Genomic DNA, 21,644 nt, shown 5'->3' on the forward strand with positions numbered 1-21,644 from the left:
GCATTTGGTCCCGGGTCTTCTCTATGTCTTTTATTGGACACCTCTGGTCCTAAGGTACAGTTATTATACATGGTCTTGTTTTCAATTCAAAACGTTCAAAGTAATTCTGCAGCTCAGAGTTCTGCCTTTATGAAATGAAACTGAAAAAAAAGTCTTAAAAGTGGGGAATAAAAGTATGTARGAGTATTTAAAAGGTGAAAAGCCTGCTGGGATACTGTTGGAGGAGTGTGAAAAGGCAAAAGGAGGCAAATTGCAAGCGGTCTTGTCCATACTGAGCAGCATCTCTTGAGTGAACTGTGGAATCGGAGCTAGCTGGTTCATTTCCCAAATGAGCTTACGAGTAAACTAATATTTCTGCACTTCTGCAACATTTTTGTAGGACCTTGAGAAACTGTTATATAACAATATAAAGCACTGGAACTGACAATATAAAGCACTGGAACAGGTTGCCCAGAGAAGTTGTGGAGTCTCCTTCTCTGGAGATCTTCAAGGTCCRCCTGGATACAAACCCTGTCTAACATCCTCTAGGTGACCCTGCTTGAGCAGGGAGGTTGGACTAGATGATCTCCAGAGGTCCCTTCCAACCTTATTGATTCTATGATTCTATGACAATATAGTTATAGTTAACCATTTCTCACCATTAGATAGAATAACTGTGTCTGTGAACGGACTTGCTAGTACTATTTGTTTTAACATCATCAGCAAAATATTCTTGGATCAAACTATAATGAATCCATTTTGTCCTACCCAAACACTTCCTGAGCACAGAACAAGTCATGARCTTCCTGGCAGCTTGCCTTCTGACACTGTAATACAAATATTCACCTCCTGTTTCCCTTCTAAATAGCAACAGTAGGCTATGCAGCCTTTGAATAAGAGATGTTGGGGATAACCCCACCTGAAACATCAGGTATTAMTAATGTAAAAGGTGCTTTAATTATTCAGGAAAGTAGCATTCCAAATAGTTGCCAGACTTGAAGATGTTTCTTATCTCGCACAGGAAAAACACTATTTTCATCATGGTTTTGACATGAGGTTTTTCATGAGATGCTATGACAAAGTATGTAGTAAAGATTAAAACCAAGTATTAATTGCATATTGGAACATCAGCATCAAAGGAAACACATTAATTTTATTTGCAAATAACTGTTTCTTACATATGAATGTAAAATAATAATAAATCCTATAGATTAATTTCATGGAGCAATTTAGACATCAGCTTGGAATTTAGGCATCTTTATGTAATATTGCAACTGCCAGAACCATCTTGCAGCTGACACAATCTCTGTAAATAAAGTTATCCCGGTCTAAGTATAACTATGTGCAAAAACATCTGGGTTCTTGCTCCACTGAGTTTATCAGAATGTAGCTCACWCCTGGCCCAGTCACGCATCTAAAAGCGAGTGTCACTCATGCATTTGACTTGCAGAAATAAATCCAAAACCGACATCTCTGAGCAAAAGACAGACAAGTACATGAAAGCATGTGTCTCATTAAACACAATAGACAAAAGATTACAGTTATCCCCGTAGATGTTCACCCTCTTAGTCGTCCTCACCATTCTGCCTCATTGTTATTAGACTGCAAGTAAACAAAGTCATTGAAATGGGATATATGAGAGATGGAGTGAAGAGGAGGGAAACAGAAGAGCTTGCCTTCACAAACTGGAACTTTTCCAGTCCAAGTGCCRTCAGATCTACAAGCTCTGTGCTCTGATCCTCCTGCCAGAAAGAAGCCTGGCTGACAAGTATAAATCAATGTATAGCCAAGTGAGGGTAGATCCATTCCTGCAACATTAGCATGAGTTGGTGTTTCTGGTTGTTTACAGCTGTGAGCTAAAAGGAAAACATGAATTATTCTTCTTTAGACAAAATGGTGAAAATATTTCTGAAGGAATAACGTATACACATTTTGACAAGTATAATTAAGTTAGAAACATCAGTAAAAATAACATATACATGTTCTTTCTTAATTCATATTAAAATGCATTATATATATTCTATGAACTGTTGTTACACGCCCTTGAAAACAGACCTTTCCTCTGCAAGAGATCAAGAATCAGCTTAAATGCATTCTTGCTTGATCAAAATCATGTCTGCGTATGTGAAGGCAAATATCACGACATTATATAACTTATAACATCTATGTAGTATTGAATAACAATAAATAAGTATCACTTTCAGAGTAAGTAAATAAGGTCACTTAGAGAAATACTATGAAAGCCAAGAAGAAATTTATTTATTAGGTGAGGCCATCTTAAAATATCAGATGTAGAAATTAATTAGCAATCCTAATTTCAAGAAAACCGTCTCRTATCTTTAACAACCACCAACATCTCAGAGTCTTGTGTTATCTCAAAAACAGTATACCACCAGGAACAGAGATGACCTTTCAGTACTGGACTACTGATTTGATATTTGCTTAGGGGAAMCACTAGCACCAACTGAATCACTAAGGCTGTTTTCTTCTCTGGATTTACTCATCATACACTGAAGTGATACTATAATGTTTCTCTTGTAAGCTGAGACTATTTCCCTAGGCAGAATAGCTCCTGGCTAGCTGAAGAACTAGAATGGTTAACTGATATCTTTGGTAAATTAGCACTATTTACTGAAGTGTAAAATATCTAAGCACTGAAAAGCTGTCTGCTGTGCCCCAGTAAGAAGGTTCTCTCCAGTTCATATTCACTTGTTTTCTCTTTTCTTTAAAATGTTCTGACAAACTAGTTCAAACTCTCTTCTACAACTAATAATAATTTTATATTCCAGTACACATTACGGTCAAACAGGGCTTTCCTACATGTCCTGTTCTCAACACATCTTCCTGACTCTTTGCACCTTCTTAACCAGAAGAATCTTCCCTGCTGGAAACTGTTATCATTTTCAGCATCTCTTTAACCAGCTGAAGGAGTCYCTTCAGCTGGGATTCAGTTCCCTTCAGCAGGAACGAGATTTAGTATTAATGAATACCCATGATAGTCTCATGATTTCAATTCTTTTCAGTTCTACAGGCTACTGTAGGAAAAAAACAAAAGCAGAATTCTTTTAATCATTATATATCATTTCATATTTCCAGCTGCTGTAAGCTAGTAATGTATATTAACTTTGTTATATTCCTGTTGTTATAAAGTTAACTTAAATAGCCTCATTATAAACTGATTAATAATTCTAGGATTAGCAGAAATACTTACTCATGCTATCAATTACTTACGTATACATTCTGGCTGAATTCCACTCCATGTAAGATCAGGAAGGCAAGTTCTCGTTGTTGATCCATGAAGAAGGTGTCCTTTTTTACACTGAAACTGAACAACATTTCCTACCTGTTGAAATAGACAGCACATTAATATCAGCATGAGAAAATATCAGTTTTAATTTTTTCAAATTCAACAGCAAGCTTCTACACCTAATGCAGTCTGGATAAATTCTGAGGCCCTTTCTGTTGAAAGTAAATTAGTTTCATAGAGCCTGTTCAATATGAAATACAATTTTGCTTCAGACACATTTAAATTACTCTTCCCCCACAGAAAGCCTCTGTGGAAGAGAATCAAATACTTGTCTCCTGCGATCTCTCCAATGTGCTGCTTTGGGCCTGGAGCAGTCAAGGTGCTGCGGGTCTGGAGCCAAGACTGCCATGGGGCGCTAGCTCAGGACTGGTCAGTCCAGCAGGGAAACCACCAAGGAGGCGGTCAGGCAGCCTGGAAGCAACCTAGGGAAGCTGCACAACCTCAGTGGGTAATAGATCCTGCTGGACCTTYGCTGGACTGCAGCCACTTTTGTGGAATGTTTACACAAACCAACAAATTATAACGAGAAACCTTTCATTAGAACACACAAAATGGTCAACAATGCTATTTCATGCTTCAGAAACTATAATGCTGCTATAATACTTTCATTTTTTTACATGACATGAAATAAAAAAAAGACTATTCAGAAAACACACATACTAAACAGAACACAAGTACACTAAAATTTACAATAGGGATTCATTGTGATTTGTTTGTAATTATTATTCTTATAATGAGTATGTGTCATAAAAAAAGAGAATGGAATTCTTCAGTCAGTAACTGTTTCTGTAGAACTGTAACATGGAATAACTTGTTCAGCATGTCCAGCCACTGTGAAATTGATGAAAGTGCAAATAATTCTCAGTTTCCATCAAATTCAGGGAAATTAGATTACAAGTGTATCATTCAGGGAGCAGTTTGTTACATGCTGTGAGTGGTTAACTCAAATATCAAGGTGCACAGATCTCATCCACCACTCTGTAGTGAGCTGTATTAATGTATTTATTTATCAATCAATGTTGAAAAGAGAAGCTAAAGAACCTGAACTGTATGTAGTAGCATATTTATGATTCTGTATTGGTTTTGAATTTCTGATTAAACTTAGTAGGCTTGATTCAAAATGATGCCTGAAGGTAAAATGCAGGCTCTTTCACAATATCTTAATCCCAGGAAATAGTGTTTCACTTCTACAAGCAGTCATTTGAACCTTTATAGCACTACTCCATTTCAACTCAAGCCTCTGATCAGAATGGAATTTAATAATAACCCATGAACTGCAGACAGTAGCTCATCAACACTGTATGTGATTTAAAATTCATCTCTTTCTTTTTCCTCTTCACAGTGCTCATTGGACTACGTAATTACTTTTAAAAAGATTTTGAAGAAAGTACACTAAACTACTCTCAAGATGAAGCATATAGTGGGAAAACACTAACAGTTATAAAAGTTGCATCAAATTGAAATATAAGTCCTCTTTTTTTCTGGAAAAGTTTTTTTTTCTTTCTTTCTTTCTTTCTTTCTTTCTTTTTTTTTTTTTTTGAAACAGTAACCACCAATATATTACTTTACAACCACTACTAGTCTTATGAAGGTTCAGTAATCTCTCCACAGTAAAACAATCTCCATTCAAAACTACACGAAGAACACCTGCCTATTTAATCTTTAGCTGTCCAGGCACACCATACTTTGACATTGTCTTTGGCCCCATCACCCTTGCACACTTGCTCTTGTTAAAACGCCCCGTCTCAGCATGACTGTTAACTGTAATTGCTTAATATATTTAACATGCTTTAATATTTAATATACTATTCATTCAAAAAGGACTTACCTTCCTGAATATAAAGTATTTAGAAAAAAAGTAGCTTAATATTTTTGTAGTGTGGAGTAGCTGGACCTCATCAAAAAAAATCAATAATAATTAGAGAGAAAGTTATTTGAGTACTCATACTCAGATATTTAATTCTAAACTGTAATAGACTCAARCTCTGCCAATAACAACTCAAGGAAAAGCTATTCTGTGGCTTTTAACTACTGAGTCACAGTTCCTCATTTATTGTTATGTGCTTCTTTTTAAAATAATTCTTCTTTTAAGAGTTTAACTGTTCTCAGGATATGATTATCTTTCATACAYTAGCTCAATGCTATCTAAATATGGACAATATTTAAATTATCAGATAACAGCAATCTTAATTTTTGCTACTTCCGGCATTAATTATTTAGGACGTTCTTATGAGCACATTATTCAAAAAAAAAAAATTCATTGGATAGAATCTTTTTGGAAGAATAAAAGGTCAATKGATCACAAACACATTCCTAAAATGTGTTCAGTGTATTCAGTAAATTTCAGTATATAGTAATTCTTCTTATCAAGGATGATATGATCAGGAAGTTCATACTTTGAGAGTTGAAAAAGCTGAAAAATCACAGCCCTAAAGTTTTAGGCCTACCAGATTCAATGGACAACAGCTAAAAAGAGAAGAGCCRCATTCTTCTGCTTTTTTCCTGTGACTTTTTTCTTTTTCTTCTTTTTTTTTTTTAATCTTCCCTAACTGCCTCCTCATGACTTTGGATTAGTTTTTCAGGAGCAGAGTCCCCCGCCAGGCAGACACATCAAGGAAAAACTGCTCACCTGAAGAGCAGGCACAAGGAACGCATAGAATTTTTTCCACTGTCTGCTCATCTTCACTGCAGCCCTGACATTCATCAAGGTTTACGCAATCTGYCAACCTGATAGCTTTAGTTCATATACATTAAATCAGTTTTTAAGTTTGGTATCACAAGTACATCAATCGGATACTTTAGCAACTTGTGCCATTTTGTATGTGGAAAATTTGTGTTGATAGCCTTCCCACTTTCTATAAAAAAAAGTGTTGGTATTAAAAAATAAAGCCATCTTTTATTTTTTTTTCTATCCAAAAGAGTAACTAACAATGAAATCACTTTCATTAGATCCTCTTCTCATTTCAAACACACAAGGAAAACATCCGTAAAAGTGAATGTCAACAACATCCATGTTAAGGAAACATAACCTTTATATGTAGTCCCAAAAGCAACAGAAAAAATAAAATAGCTGTCCAAGTATTGAAGATGATTTTAGAAATACTCCCAYGATATTCAGGATTATATTAAATATAAATATAGGAAAGAACGAGGCTGCCTGCTCATGAAAAAGAGGAGCAGTAATATAGTAATATAAGTAATAYAGTTTCCCAGTGTAATTACCTCAAGGAAAGTCCACTTTGCAATACTGTTATGCCAGAAACACCAGGTGGCACTATAATACAGTCTTGCATATTAAAAAAATAAACAATTTCTCAATCTTGAGAAGATGTTCTGTATCGTTCAAACTTTTTGTTATTCAGCTTGCATAAAAGACTTGGTGTGAAGGTTTGGGAAAACACCTGAAATGTCTTTATTCACCATGGCTTGAGACTTTAGGAAGAACTACTCCATGTCACAGTTATTTGTGTTCAATTCTGAAAAAAAGATTTCCTTATGTGCAGTTTGATATTCCTGTTTGGTAGTAGCTTTTTTYATAGTATCAGTTGCGGTGTGGATATTCAAAAATTCAATTTTTCCTTTTGTTAAGAACCAGAGGCCAGATATTTACTCAATACAGTAGAAATAACAGTTAGAGAAGAAAGGCAAAAATATCAACCTGTAACCATTTACTAAGAATAGCATAATCCCCTCTCTCTCATACATATAGATATGTATTTTACACATACACAGAGAGAGAGAGAGAATGCATAATAATACCGTATATTTATACTTATTATTTGATTTATATTTCTTCTTACATTTCAATTTTATTGGTCTTCAATTTATCAAAGAGCACCAGGACACTGCAATGAGCTTCACCACCCCAGCAATTCACATCAAAAGAATGAGAGGCTACGGGAATGTCAATTCTTTCTCTTCATGAAATTTTAGCAACATATTTTAAGTGAATGAAAATACAATTCCTGATTTTTTTGCTGTATCTGTAATCCTGTAGCCCAGAAACACAATATTGCCATTACTAGTTACAGGACAGTGCTTTTGCAAGACCCCAGGGCTGATGCTTGTCAGGTTTCCTTTGTGTGAACTTGTCCGGCCCTGCCTGAAGCTTTGGTTTTGGTTGGTTTAGCTGTAACATCAAATTTTCTTCTGAAGAGGTGGCTCTGGCTAATTTTACAACCACAATGTTATATACAGAGTAATAACAAGTTCCTATTTCATGTAGAACAAAATATTGTGACTAAAATCATGATGTAGTATAAAGAAATACAGGTCTGGTATGATATAGCAAAATCCTTGAGAAAAGAGGACAGTGGATACTGTGAAGAGGACACAGGCACGAGGTGAAGAGAGATGGGGCACACATTCAAGACTGGAGAACCTGTGGCTCTAAACTGTATTTCTTCAACTGACTTGGGGCAGATGTGGAGCTGGACAAAATCAGGTTTAGGTGTAACAAACAAACAAACAAAAAAAAGTAACTAACCTACATGGAATGCACTATATACAGTAAATTTTGATGCAAGGTTGAGCTGCAGACCAATAACAGAAGAGCAAGGTGTACAAGCATATTAGAAAATGTGAAAATAGCTCCAGGTGAATCAAGGAGAATGAGGAAAAAAAAATAGGAACAAAAAGTTAAAATCACGTTCCTCCCAGTGAAAAACTCCAAATACTGATGCTGTAACATGCATCACCAACACTAGACTGATGCCAGTGCCCTCAGAATCCAGAGAAGTGGAAGGAACCAGRAAAAAGGTTAGAAACGCACTTAGAAACCAGGAAGTTTGTCTATAAGAATTTTAATTGAAAAATTATTGAGATATTTTTCTCTACGTAAGTATTAATTTATTTATTTTCTTCCTCYCCCTTTTCCATAATAATTACATTTGAACTAATCAGGATTCTTGGATTAGACTGTTAAGACTTCAACAACACTACAAGTTCTTGGCTTTATGAGGTGTGTTCCCTTTTTGCACATAACACATGGGCAAAAGCATTTGAGGATATTGCAGCCTAGCCCTAAACTTCTACAGCCAGAGAGAGAGTTTCTAGAAGACTGGATAGCTTTGGTAATTAAGAATTAAGTATAAGAGCTCAGAAGAGGATTTTTGACACTATTTTGACAACCAAATGAGCAATGAGTTTTAGTTATAGCTAAGTGCCTATCCTGGTTACCTAGGACAGTACATGAAAGAGTTGTGTTCTTTGTGCAGTTATTCTTTCTGGTGTACATATATTTGCATGATAAAAGATCCAACATAACTCTCATCCTTTTTGGATATTATGTAGTGTCTGGTAGGGGTAAAGTTATATTTTCATTGAAGAAGTTAATGATGCCAACTATGCTAGTGAAGACAGCTATACATCTGTATCACAACACTTCTTTTGTAATTTTATCCCACAATTCTGTAAACACTATGGCTTTTATAGGCATCACATTCACAGAAGAACTCTTACAAGGTTGCTGTGTATCTTCAGATAACATTTCATATGGCATTTCATACGAYAGAACCCAGGAGCTAATACAAGACTAATGCTGTTGTAATGTGGACTTTTTCCTTTATAAACTCATATTATTCCTTGGCGCTCTTCCAGATTTAATGTAAGGGAACATTGCTGATTTTCTAAAAAAAATTTGCAAAAACACTAAAGCTAAAAGTGTCTGACATATATGACTGTTTATAACACTTAAGCATAAGCGATAATAATAGAAGACACTACTGAGCTGAAGTAACGGTTTAGAAATATTTAGAACAATTTCCTATATTACTAGCAATATATTTGAAGATATATTCCTTTCCAAGAACAAATTTATTTTCCAGATTATTGATGAAGTTGATATTCACTGAGTCCTAAAGATAATTTGACTCTGTAATAGATCTTCACACCACACTGCTAAGATAGATCTGTCAAATCAAAAATAATCAGACGAAGAGTAAACATCCTAGAAGCAGAGCAGTCATACCAAGTGATGTCACACACTAGGTCTGGTATCCAAGCAGTATTAAAATTGTATTTTTGGTGGACATTTGCACACACAAATGTTTTATTACAAGAGTGTTTAACAGGTGAAGCACTGCTAAACTGAGGTGAGGTGACATGTGCACTTTTTGTTAGCACAGGATCAGGAGGCCAAGTTTTAATACTCCCTTCTCTTGGTCAGGTCTGGAAACGTGTCAAACACACCTGAACTTTCAAGTCAATCAATAAGACAGGAAAATAGATAATGAAGAGGTAAAACAAAACAGTGCTGTGGAAATTTGCAACTCGGCATTTGTATTGTGAAGGGTAGATATAGTCAGCAACATAGCCAGGAGAAGAAAAAATAATCAGTTATCAAAAAAAAAGCACCAAAACAGGACTCCACATAGGAAGGCTGAATTCTACTGTCACTCTAGATCCTTATTTTGTGATATAGAGATATAAATTAAAAACTTAACAATAGAGTATTTARTCACTTCACTGCTGTTATTTTTTTWARSMAAWTYCCMMMWKRRGRRRAAAAAAAAAAATCTAGTTTAGAATCAGAAAGCACCTCATATATTCAACAGTAACAACTCTGTATCATTTGTAAACTCCAAGCCATTTTGATTAATTCTGCTTAGGCTCTGTTCATCTATTTTWAAAAAAAGATATAGAATTTAAGGAATCTATCAGCCAAATAACCAAAAGCCTACTATCTTTTGTATTTTGGTATAAATTCAAATTATTCTTTGACTTTCTGCTATGGATGAAAGAAAAATCATCATATTATTATCCCATTCATATAGGAAGTCAACTATAACATAACATGAATTCAGCTATAAGTTTGCTGTTTAAATGAGTCATATTGTTATTATACATAGTCATACAATATTTATTTCCAGAAACTATAGATGGTAACTTGTTTAGAATGGATTATTTTTACTATTTTTTTATACCCAATAAGGAGCTAAACTCAGCTTCATCTGTGAGAATGATATTCCTACCCTGTCCTATATAAACTAAGCAATTATATTTACAGTGACAGAAATTGATATGCAAACATTTAGTTTCTATACAGAATCAACTCATTACACGAGAGCTTGAGGATAGGCAAAGGACATACAGCTTATACAGTTTATAAAAGAACTGTTGTTGAATTAAATTGGCAGATTTGCCCCATTAATCTGCAAGACACCAGCCTTATAACTGTGGGATCAAGGGTGTAAATTCTGCCAGCAGCTACACTTGTTTTAGAAATTACTTATCAGCTGACTGTTATTGTTATTTTGCCTGTTATTGTTATTTTGCCTGTTATTTTAGCAGTCCCATGCTTCATGTGAGTGATGCTTTCATTCACAACCACAACTACCTCTCAAATGAAAGAGGTCACATTGCTTCTTCAGTGTAAGAAGCACTCATTAATATGCTAGAGAAATTCTGACAATAAAATTGCAGGAGATAGTCATTGCAGTGATTCATTCCTTACACAGCTGAACAAGGAGTTGCTCTCTAGYGTAACATTGTATTATACCCAAAGAAATCCAGCCCAAGAATTGTCCCTGAATATTCTGTCTTGGTATTGAAAAGCCCTGCACTATATTCCCTGAAGAAAACTGAGTCAAATATGTTATCACTTCTCTATGACTCTGACCTAGCAGAATCCAAAATCCCAAATATTGATAAAACTCTCACTAAGCAGGAGATAAAGGACACCAAAAAAAAAAAAAAAAGGAATCTTTGCCATGATCTTTTTCAAAGTGTTTCACCATAACCATGCTATAAACGATGTCTGTGCTGTATCTCTGCTCAAAATTTCAAATCAGACTTTTCTTGCATTTTTGGCAACCTGCACTCTTTATTTAAACCCTGCTACTAGGCAGGTACGAGCTCACTCTTCTGCTTCTTCATCTTCACATGRCTGGAGCTTCTAGCCCTAACAATAAACACAGATATAGCAGGATCAAAATAGTTTTTTGACTCTTTCTTAGCTGTTATGGAACCAAACACACATCACACAGCAATCATAAGAATGATCAACCTAATTCTGTTCTCCTTCACACTTGATTTACACGGATACAAATTTACTAATTTAATGGAACTATTCCTGATGTAAAGCAGGAGGCATGAAAGAAGAATCTGGTTTGTCTGTACCAGACTTATTTCTTAGCAAGTTCTCACATCTGCACATCATTTGCTCAGGAAAAGTCACACTGAGGAAAAAGTCCCACTGAAGTGACTGTCTTGTGTAATTAGAAATTCAGTAGCTTTTTCAGTTTCACATTTTGATTTCAATGCAATAAAACTAAAGGTTTCTCATTAGATTATGAAAAAGTTTTTTTTATGCTGAACCTCCTTTTTTAGCACTGCTATGTCAAAACAGCAAATTGTATGAACTAAAATATGTAACACATGAACACACAACCAAAGCAGTACTGGAGCATCTCTCATATGAAGAAATGCTGAGAGGGCTGGGACTGTTCAGCCCAGAGGAGAGAAGGCTCAGGGGCTGTTCTATCAACCTGTATAAGTATCTGATAGGGAAGGAGTAAAGAAGAGGGAGTCAAGACTTCTCAGTGGTGCCCAGTGTAAGGACAAGAGGCAATAGGCACAAATGGAAGCACAGGAAATGCCACTTAAACATAATTTTTTTTTTTTTTTTTTTTTTTTTTTTTTTTTTTTACTGTGAGTGTGGTCAGACACTGGAACATGTTGCCCAGAGAGGCTGTGGAGGCCTCCATCCTCAGAAATATTCAAATCCCAAGTGGACACAATCCTGAGTAACTCTGCTCAAGGTGACCTGGGGGGCTAGATCAGATAATCTATAGGTGCCTTCCAACTTTAGTGATTATACACACATGTGAAAAAGATATTACCACAAAAGACAGAAGTTCTCTCAGGAAAAAAAAAAAGAATTCTGTTGGTTTTTAGAGTAGGTGTACGAAGCATTTTGGCACACAGCAAGCAGTCTTTTAAGGTGAAAAACCATACTTGACAAATAGCATGGAGCACACATTGGTGTTGAGATACTGAACGTCTTCAAAGTGAAACCAAGCAGACCTTGATCACCAGGGTTTCATGAAGTGCAAAGCACTGCTAACAAAGTAACAAGGTCAGTGTAATCTGGCAACTAGSAATAAGGAAAGACAGTACCAAACAATTAACTCTTTTCAAAGCACAAACAGTTTCTGGACCTCTAATTAAGAGTTTCTAACTCTGAGGTATTATAAAGACTTTAATAGACAAAGTAATTATTAAGTATATAGACGCATGCATGCACGCACACACCCACACATATATACACACACACACACACGTATATAATATACACTACCTGATAGCCAAATGTGTTGTTCTGTGATCCATGCCGTGGGACTCCTGGATTTTCACATGCTGTGCGAGTAGGTTCTTAAAAAATTACAATAAATGACAAAAATTACAATATTTTGGTTAAAACTCATATGTTACAGAATTATTTATTTAACAACATGCAATAAACTGAGGAAACAAATATAAGGTGCTTTGATTTCTAGAAAGTATAGAATAGCACCARAATAATTCAAAATAGCTGAAAACTTTTTGACTGAGAAGGAGGAGGACAATAAGAATTAAAGAAATTTCAGTATTATGGATGTCACCCTACCTATACATCGAGGAGAAGAACCGCTCCACGTGCCGTCTGCTTGGCAAATCCTAGTGCTGGAGCCAACCAAAATAAAAGGAGGACTGCAGCTGAAGGAGACTTCTGATTGATAGATGAAGCTCTTGCCTTCTCTTTTCCCTTGAGCAGGCACTCCAGGGTCACCACAAAACTTTGCTATGAGGGAAAAAAAAAAAAAAAGGTGATAGAAAAGGCATTTGTCATTTATTAAAATATAAAAGACTTACGTGAACTCAGTTGAGTATTTTGTCTAAATTTCACCTTTCTTTTTTTAAAAAAGAAAAAACACACAAGCGTTTGATAGCAATTCCATTAGAGACTAGAGACCTCACCTTTAGTCTGCTTCAATGTGCAGTAGTTTTGCTACCTGTTCAAAATGCCTAAGTAGYAGGATTGGTCCGTAGCTTAAAGTTGACTCTCCAGGTACGCAGAAGTTGTTTGCTTTAGCACAAAATATCTACATTTCACCACTGTCCCTACTCCTCAGACAATATCAATCTGTAAACCTTCCTGTACAGAGCAATTAGAGAGAGTAACAAACCTTTAACCTTTGYCTCCTTCCCCTCTCCTGCTTTCTGCTCATTGTTCTACACTGTTATAAAATTAAAGGATTTAGCAGACAGATTTTAAGAATGGTAAATGCTTATATCCTCATCCTTCACTGAAGGATAAGATCTGGTGTTTATGGAAGTACAACATATATATAGCCATATATATAAAATATATTAAACAAGAATTTCAGCAGCAGCAATCTAAAAGTCAAATATTAATAAGCTTTTGTTAGAAGRGATAAATTTAAGAACTTATTCTTTAATTGGTATTTTCATTTTAAACCTAACTCCTACAAGCTTCTCTATGCCTGTAGCACAGAACAACTGACTAGGAGCACTGCTGAAAAATTTACTTGCCTCCTTCTGCAACRTAAAGTACTGATTATTGTCATAAGCTGGATTTTGAATAATTGATTCAGGAAATGTAATCAGCTATGGTAAATCCTGTACCATTAGACTATACTTTAGCTTGACACATCATGAATTCTAGTAAGGTACAATCTAATTTCATGTCAACCAGAAAATTTTATAATACAAATTTAAAAACAAGAAATACCTAAATGTGCATAAAGATATATTTCTACAGGGCATGTTCAACACAGAACAGAAATTTCAGCTCCATCTTTCTCTCTAGAAATAAAATTTAAGTTACACATATTAAACTATCACTTTTCAAAATACATTTCTAGTATTTCYATTTTTGTCACCTAGACCTTTATCCTTCCAAAGGATCTGCTCACATGAAATGCTCCTACTCTCTACACATCACTGTGGAGACTGACTGAATGGGAACTTCAAGCACACACAAATAGCCTTGAAGAAAACGGCTTAATCCACAACAGATCAGAAATGCATACGATTTCATGGTTTGGGATTGTCTGCAAAATTATAGGCCCACTTCCAAAAAAAAAAAAAAAATCTATGAGTTGAGGGCACTGATAAAACAAATCTCTGTTTGAATGACAAATCACCATTGTAAATTTGTAAATTATATTTTCATCAGTTCTATGGAATTCTTCAATACATGAAACATTTATAGTTTTTAAACACAGAGGCTTTAAACTGTCTCCTGATCAGTTCTTTACACTAGTAAAGTAGCAAAAATTCTCAGGAAAAATGAAATAAAATAAACAAAAAATAAAAAAATCCTCACATAAAAAAAATGCTATTTAAATGGTCAGCAGGTTAAATTTTTATAAAAAKAAACTCTATCACGCATTTGTGATAGAGATATCACCTTTATCCAGTTGTGAAATAACTGCTAGCTGCCTTTTATATACGTAACCATAGAAACCAGGCACTATGGTAATTCACAGCAGTTTCTCTCCATTACTGAAAGAGTGGACTACAGTACATACTACAGTTACAGCAGACTAGAAGGTCTGTGAGATCTCCTATTCCCAGTGGAAAAGTTTTTCTAAGGATTCTGAGAGCCTTTAATAAAGATATGGCAGTGGAGCTCAAGCACTAAGGCTGGCAGGTTGGATTACCTTCAAATAGAGCATTAAAAAACAAACAAACAAAACACCCTACCACCACTATTTTCACTTAAGGAAAATTTCTAAACACTTTCYTCAACCTTTCTACCCTCTAGAACCTCATTCTACAAAGACATTTAATCGACGAATAGTAATTTAAAATCTGTAGTTAGGCTTCAGGCATAGGACAATAGTTTCATTTGCTTGCTCTTGTCAAGTTTGTAAAAACAATACTTCTTTACTGATATAAGATAATATACCACAAATTAAACAAATTTACTAGATTATAGATGACAAATAACCAAGCAAAGACATGACTGTATTTCATTTGGGACATATACTCTATGTCATAGCTCCACAACAATTCTTGCATGTGCCCCTTGCATGTCTTCAGCTAAAGGCTGTATGGAACCAAGCTGGGAACTAAATTCCTGATGTCAGGAGCTGCTTAAAGATTGCTCACTGAGAATGACTTTCACCAGCTCCCTCTCATTTCTGCCAGATGGCAGCTAGTTTAAGCTCTTTGACAAGCATTGGCTGCCAATTGATTTCTATTGCAAGCCAATGGGTAACCACAGCACATCAACAGGACTCAGTTAATGTAATCTCTGCATGAAACAGACTTTAATTCCTGGGCAGCTGCACTGTGAGCTAACTACACATTTCAAACAGTTTAAAGATGGAGTCCCTTTGTGGAATATATTACAGTATTCCATCATCTAAGATGATAAATACCTTAAATGATACCCACAACTGAAAGACAGAATAAAGAACAAAATGATGAAAATAATTTTTCAATGTCTTGCTGTTCTTAATATAGGGGATACTAGAAGAGCTTCATATAGTGAACTTAGGCAACAAATGGTAGATGTCACCTTTGGTCAAGCAAACTTATAAGATACTTTTTCCCAGAAACAATGTTTTCACACTGTTCCTGTTCTGAAATATACAATTTCAGCAACATATCCTAAACAACTAAGTTCCTTAATGAGAATATCATTAAGGAAAAAAAAAGAGAGAGAAAAAGAAAAGAAGTAAAGATATATGATATACCTCCATAGGAGTAGGATGTAAATACAGCCAGAGTAGAAGAAATTTTTGAAAGGGAAAAAGGAATAATGCAAAGAAATAGTAAAACAGCTCAAATGAAACTTTGGAAATGGTAATGCCACAAAGACGGAATCATCCTCTTCCAGTTAGACCCCCTGTTCAAGAACATTACATTCTTCAGTGCAATCAATTGAGCATCTCCCCAAAGCAACACAATCACTTTAAATAAATAAATAATCACTGAAATGGCACCAACCTAAAGAATGAGGCACATTTTCTGTTGTAATGACATTCACAGCGATATAAATTCCATCAGTGTTATGAATTTTAAGCAGTAATTTTTACTAACCTGAAAGTTATAACTATAATTTAGCATAGAATAAAAAATACAGTGGTCCAAGAATCATTCTGGGGTTTAGTCAACACTGCTGACAGACAAAACTCCCTGTGACATCTAAGAAAGTTTAGCATGAGTAAATGAAAGACTTCACAACAAGACCTCAGCTGTCTCTATACGTAGCTGGATCTATAAAGATCTCTCAGTCTTGATTTGCTTGGGATTATTTGATACGCATTGTCTGTTATATTCCTTCAAGTCTTTTTTTCTTTCTTTCTTTCTTTTTTTTTTTTTTTTTGAGGCTTCCTATACACTCACTTAAGATTTATTGATGTATATTGACAGACATCAACCTTATGATGTTAGGACTGTATTTTCCCAAGTTTGAAATCAACTAAGCTACTACTGAAAAAAACAGTGAACATTCTAAAGAGGAAAAAAAAAAAGCTGGAAGAATAAAGAAATACAGGAGCACAAGGGCGATACTTACGCAAGCACTGAGGTACTTCACCGCTCCAGGTTCCGTTCCCAACACAAGTCAAAACAGCAGGAAAAGAGAGTTCATAGCCTGGAGAGCAGACGTAGCTAACACTAAACCCCCAATCAAAGTTTGTTCCTTCCAACCTTCCATTAGAGATCTGGGGAGGTGTTGAGCAGGTAACAGCTGCAATAACATTTGAAATAATTAGACCCAGCTGCCATAAATATCCCCAGTGTACACAATTACTAGAAGAACCATATGTGCTAATTTCACCTTTTTTTTGGAGGACAATACAGTGAGGACAGGCTGTCTTCCTCACTATCTTCTTGCCACGATACCTGAGGTTAATACTTTTGATTGCTTCCATTTCAAAGACATACTACAATGGCTGATTGATAAAGTAGCTTAAATAAAAGAGCAGACTGAATCAAGCCAGGTAGGAAAACAATGCCAAAATCATTATATGGACTGTGAAGTGTACAATATTTATAATATGTTTGAAGGTATATTACAAAATATTTTTTTTTTTGTCTATTTAGGAATCACTGTGGCCACAAGAAGTGTATCTGAATGGTTTCTCATCTCCAGGCCTCTCAGGAAAAAAAAAAAAAAAAAAGAAAAAAGAAAAAGAAAAAAAAAATCTATTCTGTCCTAGGAGAAAGAATTGAAAAGCACCACAGGAGGACACAGGAATAAATGAACATAAATACGGTGATAAGGGTAAAAGTGCTCTTAACCGGAGAAAGGAGTAGTAACATACAATTGCTAATTGAGGGCTAAAGGAAAATGCAGATAAAAGAAGTGAGATAAAATAAAATAAGTWTCAATTAGAACAGGGAAAATTGAGGCAAAAGTACTAAAATGAATGAAAAAGAGAAAAGAAGTGAGAAAGAGAAAATGGATGAATAAACAGGGAGTGAGAAGAGCACCAGTGCGAGAAAGTGTGCAAACAAAAGAAAGGGAAAGCAAGTGAAACTAGTTTGACTAAATTGTGTGGAGAGAGTTGGGGGAAATGAGGAGAGACAGTGACTAAAAATAAAGGCGAGAACAGAGGTCACAAGAATGGAGATGAAATGCTGCACTCTTAACCTTTAGGCTTTTAGTCAGCTGTCATCCCGCACGCTTAAGGAAGTCAGATGTACTAGGKCAGGAGCCGTGTGTCTTTGAGTGTGTTCTGCAGAAGATCTCATTTTTATTGTTAGTCATTTCAGCGAATCACTACTATCTACATCACTAGGATGCTCTGTAACGTCTTTCATCACTGTTTGAGAGTTATGGATGAAAGCTGGACTATTTTTAGAATAATCCTTTGCCAAACAGTCCCTATTTTTGAGACTTTCTGTTTCTATTGCTCTGGTTCACAGCCAAAGAAAAAGGATATGAGAACCTTTGCCATGTTTTCATCATGCTTTAATAGAAGTCATGAAGAAGCAACACAGATAAACCACAGATACCACATTAAGTGATAAAAGTCCACCTACATTCTCCAAGAGCTTCATTATTAGTCCTTCTAAAAAGAGCTTTATGTTTTAACTCCTGAGCTGAATAATAGAGGCAGGAATAGTTGTTGACCATAGGGAAAGATGACAGATGGAGAAGGAAGAAAATAAGGGTATTACTAGAATTGTGGGGTGGAGGGGGGTGGAGAGAGTAGCAAGGTAGAATGCTCTCCATAATGCTTTTATCAGAGTCAGTCATAAATACCTACATTTCTCAAGTTTTCAGCTGAAAGTATGTTACAAAAGCAAGTCAGCAGAAAAAAATCAGTGCTTGAATAGTTCATATTTAGTTGCAGCTAAACATGCATCTGGCCAAGCTGGAGAATCATCTATATCTTCTATTTCAACAGCACTGAGACAACTATGTATTTATTTTCCGGGCAGTTCATGTCCCAGWTATTTTAACAAAACGGTAACAAAGGACCCTGGCACTTTATCCTAATAGTAAGAATTAGTTAATATACATTTCAAACATACTATTGCATATTCCTTTCCATTATACAGTTTAAAAATGGGGGGGGGGTTATTTACTACTGCATATTATTTTTTATTATTACACAGAAACCAACGTGGAATAGCAGGAACCTCTGAGAACACTAGAGATTCTGCATATGGTTATTATTTAATATTAATATAAGCCTCTAAACTCTAATCAGAGGTTACTCTCCTGTTCCCAGTTAGGTCTTAACCCTGTCATCCTTAAGAATTAGAAACTGGGAAACTGTTAGAGGGGACGTAATCCTTCAGAATGGAAAAAAAAATCAAAATATTGGCAAAATAACTAAGAAGAAATATGATGTTATCAAAGGTGAAGGTGACCCTGCTTGAGCAGAGGAGTTGGACTAGATGATCTCCAGASGTCCTTTCCAGCCTTACTGATTCTATGATTCTGTGAAATGGGACTTGGTAAGACTGGAGGAGAATTGTACCAGCAAGGAAAATGGCTGTAGATGGGGTGAATAAATGAAACTGATTTGATCTTTTTTGGAAAATGAACTTGGGGAGAAAATTAGCCTCACTAAGCAGGAAAGGAATTATACCTTCAGAGAAGAAGACAGTCTGCCTGTGCAAGATGAAAGGAAGATGAATACAAAGTAAGCACAGACTTAGCTGGCTAAGTTGTAAAAGAACGGAGGATAGACACACTTAGTGCGAGCCTACTGAAAGGCAAAGATGATTCTCTAAATCTCTGATACCAGGAAGAGTGAGAAGAATGAGTAGAGAGAAGATGTTTTGGGATGTAGCAAGAAAGAAAGTGTGGGTTTCTTAGAGAAAAACAGTTTTGATGACATAGATAGAATAGTCTTTCACTAAAGTTAAAATTTTTCGCTGCTGACATTTCAACAAAGGATAGTAAAACAAAATTCCTCTAAAAAGGAAAATTTAGGAGTACAAGTAGTAAAAAAGAGAAAAGATGAGGATCTTGAGACTTATCCTTTCATTTTTCACACTAGAGGAAAAAAAAGCATAAAGCAGACAAATGTCTTTTAGGGAATTTTCTAGAAGGATTTAGTTTGCCATATATGTTGATGATGCTCAAAGGTGCATGTCTAATAAAGGAAGGATTAGGAAAAGATCTTAGCATTATGGGCATGGTAACCCAGAGCAATAAGCCCATTGAAAATTTTCAGTTGTATATGATCTAGACCTTTCCCAAAAGTTTCTATCATGCATTTAATTGTCATGTTTGTAAAGACAAGAACATAGGTAGGTCACCTTGGTATGAGATCTTAACCTTATTTAGAAACATAAGAAAGCAAAAAAAATCTATAATTTCATATTTGCTAACTTACTGTGCTGATATAAGCTTATAAAATGAGGTAAATAACCAAATGATGAACTCACAGTTCCTGCAACCAAGAAATCAATGCAACATATTCATAATAATACTACATTTTGGTTCTACAGAAATATTTGGTTGACACATTGTAATAAACAGAAGATGTAAATGTCATAGAAGTAGCTGACAATCACAATTAATGTTGTACCTTTGCATGTTGGGATTACTCCACTCCATGTGCCATTGCTAGTACAAGTGCGAATTAAGGAGCTATTTGATTCCATTGTATAACCAGGTTGGCACATATATGTAACATTTTGTCCAACAACATAATCGTCACCATATCTCATACCATTGGCTGGAACTCCTGGATCTCCACAACTGATAACTGCAAGTAAATCATTGAAGAATAGATTTAAAAAAYGGAATGTAATTTATTTATAAATAAAGGGGTAAAACATATGGCAAAATTAATAATTTATTATGAAAAAAGAGGAGAAAAAAGTATGATATATCTCTTCATCTCCACTAATAGAAGATAAACATATATGTCATCTAAATTAGCTGCCAAACACATGTGGAGTTGTACAGCAGTTATATTTTGGAGAAAATCAATACACCTGTTCAAAAATAGAAGTAATGAACTGTACAATTTTAATCAGTAAAATTTCAAGACCATAAAATGAAAAGGAAAAGTAGCAAAGAAATTAGCCATATGTTGCTGTAGCCCTTTTATATCCACAGATGTTCATATCAATTTAGAACTTCATATTTAAGAAAGCAGGTRTCTATTGTATCCTTTACTTTTCCATGTGTACATCCAGACAGCAAGCACTGCCTGGAAAATCTATGCTATATGTCTGCAAAAATCTCCCAGTTTGTAGGTATTCACACAGTTACCAGGTACCTAAACAGATGACAGCATGCAGGCGACTCCAAACATGTCCTATGGTTTACGCCAAAGTTAGGCCCATAGTATTTTAATGAATAAGAGTAGTTGTGAAATCTCTTGTGACTTCTAGCATCAAGAGATAGTTAATGTTTACAAGGAGGTACATCACTACAGTCTGAGAGTTATGGTAGAACAGTTTTTTTCTCAGATCTGGTGAATTAGATCTATCAATCTCTGGAATAGTTTTAATTTCTGGAATAGTTTTCAGAGTGAGAAAACCAATGATCAGAAACAGAGAAGAAAATCCTATCCAGTTTATGAAAAAGATAAGATAAAAAAATCTAGTTTGTATGAAACAAAGCACCCACRTTTGACAGCTCATCTTATAGTGTGACACCCCCCTCACAGCAATCTCATTATTTCTGGATAACTGTCAGAGGCAGTTTCCTGGGCAGAGAGCACATCCTGGCTACTCTTGACTCAATGCCAAAACATAGCCATTGTGCATGACATCTTTTCTGTATCCTGATTTCCAAAAAGAAAAGACCCATGACCATGCCTGTAGTGCAATCTAGCCAGGTCCCTTGAACTGAACAACTGGGGAACTGAAACACCAGGTGTAGAGTATACCTGCTCTACAGTTTATCACCATCTGAGTGAGCAAA

At 35.4% G+C, this 21,644-nt stretch overlaps 1 protein-coding gene across 4 annotated transcripts in view; it reads right to left on the reverse strand.

The window, feature by feature from the left end:
• The window catches only part of CSMD3 (CUB and Sushi multiple domains 3), a 678,537-nt gene that overhangs the window by 13,316 nt on the left and 643,577 nt on the right, over nt 1-21,644 (reverse strand). For all 4 annotated transcript variants that reach the window (XM_085321107.1, XM_085320309.1, XM_085319522.1 and 1 more), the window contains 6 exons: nt 20,296-20,475; nt 16,818-16,991; nt 12,894-13,067; nt 12,585-12,658; nt 3,211-3,322; nt 1,656-1,835 (listed from right to left, as the gene is read on the reverse strand). In XM_085321107.1, the coding sequence (XP_085177233.1) occupies nt 1,656-1,835; nt 3,211-3,322; nt 12,585-12,658; nt 12,894-13,067; nt 16,818-16,991; nt 20,296-20,475 (894 nt within the window). The remainder of the gene's footprint in view (nt 1-1,655; nt 1,836-3,210; nt 3,323-12,584; nt 12,659-12,893; nt 13,068-16,817; nt 16,992-20,295; nt 20,476-21,644) is intronic.

The sequence above is a fragment of the Rhea americana genome, unplaced genomic scaffold (genome assembly GCF_003343005.1).
Source record: "Rhea americana isolate MKP2758 unplaced genomic scaffold, rheAme1 scaffold_0, whole genome shotgun sequence".
In the NCBI taxonomy this organism is placed as follows: domain Eukaryota; kingdom Metazoa; phylum Chordata; class Aves; order Rheiformes; family Rheidae; genus Rhea; species Rhea americana.